This window comes from Primulina huaijiensis, chromosome 12 (assembly GCF_012295235.1).
Source record: "Primulina huaijiensis isolate GDHJ02 chromosome 12, ASM1229523v2, whole genome shotgun sequence".
In the NCBI taxonomy this organism is placed as follows: domain Eukaryota; kingdom Viridiplantae; phylum Streptophyta; class Magnoliopsida; order Lamiales; family Gesneriaceae; genus Primulina; species Primulina huaijiensis.
Window position 1 is genome coordinate 19038477 of NC_133317.1, and position 6361 is coordinate 19044837.

The following is a 6361-nucleotide window of genomic DNA, read 5'->3' on the forward strand; positions in this document are numbered from 1 at the left end:
TTCCATCTTTCTATTTTTTTAGCACAATATTTTTGACAGAAACCTAATAACTGGCACGCTCGTTGTATGACAATTGTAGCAAATAGTTATATATATAATAATTTTTTAATTTATAATTATTCTGAAATATTTTTTTTGATTGACTAAAATAAATTTTATACTAATTATTATTTTAAATATATATTATTTGTCGATAATTTATAATTTATCTTATACCAATATATTAAACATCATATTAGATATTTAGGTCTAGTAGTCTAAATTTTGATACCAAATTGTAACAAACATCTCTCACAATAAAAAAAATATTATAAATGTTTAGCAGGTATCCGAGTTGATAGAATATATGAGTTTATAGAAAAATAGCAATTATGAGTTATATTATCATAAAACATAAATAAATATATATTATGATTGTGAATTGTTATTTACATTCGAAAAATTTATTTTAGTGTGAGAATAAATTTTTGGAGTATTAATAACTGTTACTTTTAATTTTATATAAAAATTAGGGATATTAGTGGGTAGGATAACTTGGATTATTTCTCAATTTTGAACCAACGAAACTAATACATTAATTACCGTAGGATTATCCTTAAACGTCAAACATATTCAAAATCGACGATGATCCTCATTTCTCTCTCCTCTCACAAACCAGAAGGAGAGAGTGAAAGGGGGATGCAAAAAGAACCCTTCTTTTCAGGAATTGATCGTTCCTTTGAATCGATACATCCCTCTCTTCGGTTTTCTTTCAGATTCTTTTGATTTCTTCTTCCCTCGGGATTCATCTTTCTTGAAAACGCGAAATTTGAGGAAGGTGAAGGGAGAAAAAGGAGAGAGAATATAATTACAATGAGCCGTTGATCGAAGAAAGATTGGGGGCTTCCTGCAAGTTGGTGTCTCCGATATCTATGAACTATCGAGTTTTCTGAATCGGGAATCTGATTTGTTTTCGAATTATTGAGTTTCCAGAAGTTGGTTGTTGATATTGTTGCCAAAATTGTATTTTTGGCTACTTATTTGGTTAATTTTTCTGGATTTATTGAAAATTAGTCATTTGATATTTTTGGAAATATTGGTTCTTAAAGATTGGGTGTCAGAAATCTCCACAAAAGTCGGAATCTTGGAAGTGGGATTTTATTTTCCCCCCTAAAATGGCAACAATTGAAATGGAAAATGTGGAGTGCGTATCTGCATCAGATGTCATTGAAGATGAAGAGATCCAGTCATCGGTGTCTTCTCATCCTCATCCTCAGCAGTATTCCTCAAAGCCTCGTAATGTAGTTCCCACAAGCGTTCATGAATTGCTGGAATGTCCTGTTTGCACCAATTCGATGTACCCACCAATCCACCAAGTATGTTCTATCTTTAGCTTCTTTCGCATCTATAGTTTTTGTACATTTTCATGCATTTTTGTGCCTTTATTTTGTGATTGGGAGTGGATGTGTATAATATTGTTTAGGCAATGGGAATGGACCTATTGTTGGTGCCATGTGAAAAATGTTTCTCCCTAAGATAATTGGATTAATGGGAAATAGTAAAATACAATGTAATAAGAGAAATAGTTTCATTGTTTTCCTGATGAATACGAGAAAAATGTGAACGAGTCTCTAGAATTTTGATTTCCGCAGAGGAACTGATAATGAATTTGATGAAGTGCAAGAGTAATGTTTCCCATAAATGGGACTTCATGATATCTTTTCGTAAATGCCTTGATTGATGTTTGATGATTTTGGGTGACAAAGAATCATTTGTCCCAAACGATTCCCATTAACATATGTGCTTGTCCGTGAGGTTTGTTTAGTATGGTTTGTGTAACTTTACCAGTTTACTTCACAAGAATGAAGAACGAATATGTAAAAGCTAGATTTGGTGTGTCAAGCTTCTAGAAAAAATTCTGTTAATTTTGATTTCTTGCACATGTATTGGATTAATAATTGTTTGTCGATTATATTTTTTTGTAGTGTCACAATGGGCATACTCTCTGTTCGACTTGCAAGACAAGGGTGCATAATCGATGTCCTACATGCAGACAAGAGCTTGGGGATATCAGGTGCTTAGCATTAGAAAAAGTTGCGGAGTCACTTGACTTGCCATGCAAGTACTACTCATTGGGATGCCCAGAAATATTTCCTTATTACAACAAACTCAAACACGAAGGAGTTTGTAATTTCAGACCCTACAATTGTCCGTATGCCGGATCAGAATGTGCAGTTACAGGAGACATTCCATATCTTGTCGCTCATTTGAGAGATGACCACAAAGTGGACATGCACACAGGATGCACTTTCAATCACCGCTATGTTAAGTCAAATCCCCGTGAAGTAGAAAATGCTACATGGATGTTGACAGTGAGTCTGACATTTTTTCGTATTCTTTGGTTTTGTTTTGTTGGGTAGTGGTAATAATAATGCAGTTATTTCTATGAGAAATGAAGCATCGACACTTTGATGGGGTGTGTGTGTTTTGCATCAAGCTGGTATCATATAATTGCTTTTTGTTACTCTAATGTGAACACGATCAAGCTCCCTGTGCTGTCCTGCTTAGTTTCCGGACAAGATCTTGACCTTCCCATTCAGCAGATCTCCTTGAATTCTACATAAGTGGGATTAGTTCATTAATCTCTGTCAGTTTCGTGCATTGGCAGGTATTCAATTGTTTTGGACAATGTTTTTGCCTTCATTTTGAAGCATTTCAGCTTGGGATGGCCCCTGTTTACATGGCTTTTCTACGCTTTATGGGTGATGAAAATGATGCCCGCAACTACAGCTATAGTTTAGAGGTAGGAGCAAACGGCAGAAAACTCATATGGGAGGGTACCCCAAGAAGCATTAGAGATAGCCATCGTAAAGTCAGGGATAGTCATGATGGTCTTATTATTCAACGAAACATGGCACTTTTCTTCTCTGGAGGTGACAAGAAGGAGCTTAAGCTCAGAGTTACCGGAAGAATATGGAAAGAGCAACAGAATCCAGAAGCTGGGGTGTGCATACCAAATCTTTGTAGTTAAATCTTGAAGTAATTATGTGTGCTTTGGCTTGTGTTTTTGTGTGGTTTATTTGTTTTTGTGGGATGATACATGACCGTGTTGTGTGTTGCAGAAGTTTATGCTTGTTAATGTATCAAATGTTTTATCACTGCATTTGGCTGCCCAAGTTTTAAGTCAAATTAACCGCATTCCTGTTTTGCTCTCTTTACAATGAATTTTTTTTAAGATTTTCTAATCAATTTTGACATCCATCTTTCTGATTATTTGCTTGATTTTCAAAGGCTTATAACCATAAATACACTGGAAGATACAGAAACGCATTAAATTAGATTTTCAGAAAATATTAATCATCCCCCACAAGTTCATCTCATAGATAATAATATTACAATGACGATAAAAAAAACTACCAAGGACACCCTCATACCACCATATCAAGCTGTAACCCGTTCACTTGCAAGATTTCTTTCAGCTACCACCATTTCTTCTTCAGCATCTCCAATGGCAGAGATAACCTCTGCAGAAGCTTCATGAGCTTCATCTTTTCCCTTCAGGAGTTCCCCGTTTGCAGAAAGTGGTGCCACCTCAGAACCCGCTGGTAACCCATCTTCTGTTTCGTTATTCTCACCATCTTTGTTACCCAACAATTTAGAAGGTAGCAATGAGGCAATTGCAGCCCTAGCACTGGCCTTGGCTCTTTCAGCTTCTTCTGCCACTTTAGCCGCTGCCGCAGCCTTCTCCCTTTCTATTTCCAATTTAAGATTCGTCACCACATCCTCTTTACCTTCTTTCCTCAACCACTCTCGAACAAACTCCTCAACTTCCTCAGTTAATTCATTTTGATCCTCCCTCAACATGCCATCTACGATCTTAAGCACTTCCTCATGCTTACCAGCCTTGAACAAAACATTCATGATGAACTTATAAGCATCATCATTCATCTTCAGCTTGGGCTGCATCAAATCAAAAAAAGACTTTGCCTCATCAACCTTACCAACCTTAATCAAACCATCCACCAACCGGTTATAGACTCCCAAGCTAGGCCTCAACTTTAAGTCAACCATTGTCCTAAAATACAGAGCTGCATCATCTGGCCTATTTTCCTTAAAGCATGTATCCATCAATGTAACAAAAGTATACTCATCCGGACTCACCTTCTTATCGCTCATCCCCTTATACAACTGCTCTGCCTCAGCTAACATGTCATTACTACATAATTGATCAATCAATACATTAAAAGATAACGGATCGGGATTGCACCTCTTCTCCCCCATAGAATTGAAGACCTCAATGGCCTCACTAAATCTCTTCTCTGCACAATACCCATCCACGATCACATTGTAACTTCCCAAGTTAACACTCAAATTTTTCGGTGGATCATGCTCGTTTTTCATCCTCTCAAACAACTTCAACGCCTCCTCAAACTTTCCATTCTTGCTCAAAGCCTCCATAATATAATTATAGGCAATTGCATTCATTTTAATTTGCGAACCCTCCCCTAAAACCTTTTTATAACAATCCATTGCCTCAGCTTCCATTTCTTTCAAGAAATAACCTTTCATCAAATTCCCATAAATCACCCCATCAATAATCTCTCCTGTTCCTAATTTCTCCTTCAATTCCTCATACAACTCAAAAATACCATCCGCATTAGAATTCTTAGCTTGCCCCAACATCAAATAGGAATATATGGTTGGGTCTGGTTGAAACCCCTTCGCCGCCATTTCATCCTTAATCTCCAGAGCCCTTTCTATTTCCTGATTATCAACAAGCCCTTTAATCAAAATCCTATAAGTGGTAGGAGAGGGGTTAAATGGAGCGTCGTTAATCAACTGCTTGTATTGCTCTAATGCTAGATCTGTTTTCCGGCAATCGAGATAAACGGTGAGGAGAAGATTGTAAGTTATTACATTTGCACCCACGCCGGCTTGCGTGATAAAACGGTGGAGGGAAAGAAGCTCCGCATACTTGGACTGCCGCAGCTGCGCCGCCATTACAGAGTTGCAGGTATAAATCGTAGGCCTGCAATTGGAATAAATGGAGTGGCGAGTGAGGAGGGCAGCTTCTTCCAAATCGTTTTCTCGTATAAGCTTCAAGATGCGGTTATGGAGGTTGAGCCGGTTCCCGGAGAGTGCAGATAGAGGTTCAGGAAGTTTGGGAGCATTGGGGTTCTGCGGGGTGGCGGAGGGTGGAGGACGGGGCTGCGGCGATTGCTGATGGCGGAGGGCGGACAAAGGGGGTTCGATACGGAGTCGCCGTTTACGTTTCCGGCGTTCTGCGGCGGCTTCTTCCGGAGTGGCGAAGGAGAAGAGGCGGATTGGGAGGAGGGTAAACGGCGGCGCGTGTAATTGGAAACGCTGGGGTTTTATTAGGGTTTTAGTGAGATGATTGAGAAGCACGAGCTTCGAAATCACCATTGTTACCACTTCTTGTTGACTGGCGACTGAATATTGATTTTATTTTTTTATTTATTTTCCAGAATGAATGACACTAACTGGGCTGGGCTGGGCGGGCTTATAGATGTCTTGGACCATGTGGAATATTCAGCCCACCAACTTACAAAACTATAAAAATTCAAGTTTTGGTTCCAATTTGAATGTAGTTTGTGACTTATTTGACAAGGATTTTAAATATATATATTTCAGATAGAAATTTATTCTAATGTCTCGAAAATTTGAAGTTCTACGTGAACCACATGCATGCAAGTTATCGAATTTTTTATGTATTTTATTAAATTGTTTTAATGCATTAAATGCATGTTTATTACATGATTATGTGTTTTAAATCTTGGTTTATTAAAGTTCATGTATAATGGCTTTTAAGTTGCATTTCACGCTCGAACGAGGAACGGAGACCGGAAATATTTAAGAAAATTGTTTTTTATTAAATAATTATGTTCAATTATTTAATATATGGTGTATTTAAGTATGATTTTTGAAAATGAGCCTTGGGTGTGTATTTTTACTCGTCGGATCGTATTTTTAACCGGTACGCAAATTTTAGCGAATCAGTGGACTTTTTGAGGGCTCGGACAATATTTTCAAAAACGTACCTAAACGAAATATTTTTCGGCAGTGTTTTTGGGCTTGATGGGTTTATTTTAATGATTAATGGGCTCAAAACCCTTTTAATCCACTTAAAATTTTAATTAGGGTCCATTAGTAACTTAATTACCATCTAAACTAAACCCTAAACCTTTTTTTAATGATTGGCTGCCCACCTCACATTTCAGCAGCCACTCCCCAACGCTTTTCAGCAGCATTCCCTCCCCTTCACAGCAGCAAGCTTCGGCCCTTCAATATTTTCAAGAAAATGTCTCCCCCGTCTCTCCAGTTTACGTCCCGCGCGTAGATATTCAAGCTTTTGATCATATAA

At 37.7% G+C, this 6361-nt stretch overlaps 2 protein-coding genes across 2 annotated transcripts; one reads left to right on the plus strand and one right to left on the minus strand.

The window, feature by feature from the left end:
- Positions 1 to 606: 606 nt before the first annotated feature.
- Positions 607 to 3214, plus strand: LOC140989207 (E3 ubiquitin-protein ligase SINAT5-like). The gene is made up of 3 exons (XM_073458345.1): positions 607 to 1355; positions 1965 to 2351; positions 2648 to 3214. The coding sequence occupies exons 1-3, from the start codon at positions 1155 to 1157 to the stop codon at positions 3008 to 3010; spliced, it is 951 nt and encodes a 316-aa protein (XP_073314446.1). The 5' UTR covers positions 607 to 1154; the 3' UTR covers positions 3011 to 3214.
- Positions 3215 to 3297: 83 nt separating this feature from the next.
- LOC140989206 (pentatricopeptide repeat-containing protein At3g49240, mitochondrial) lies at positions 3298 to 5435 on the minus strand. Its single transcript, XM_073458344.1, has one exon. The coding sequence runs from the start codon at positions 5401 to 5403 to the stop codon at positions 3421 to 3423; it is 1983 nt and encodes a 660-aa protein (XP_073314445.1). The 5' UTR covers positions 5404 to 5435; the 3' UTR covers positions 3298 to 3420.
- Between the last annotated feature and the right edge of the window lie 926 nt (positions 5436 to 6361).

Excerpts from the sequence above, each read along its gene's own strand:
- LOC140989207 (XM_073458345.1), top strand. The coding sequence starts at position 1,155 with ATGGCAACAATTGAAATGGAAAATGTGGAGTGCGTATCTGCATCAGAT. Across the intron at positions 1,356-1,964 it reads TGTACCCACCAATCCACCAA|TGTCACAATGGGCATACTCT; the intron begins GTATGTTCTATC and ends ATTTTTTTGTAG. Across the intron at positions 2,352-2,647 it reads ATGCTACATGGATGTTGACA|GTATTCAATTGTTTTGGACA; the intron begins GTGAGTCTGACA and ends GTGCATTGGCAG.
- LOC140989206 (XM_073458344.1), bottom strand. The coding sequence starts at position 5,403 with ATGGTGATTTCGAAGCTCGTGCTTCTCAATCATCTCACTAAAACCCTA.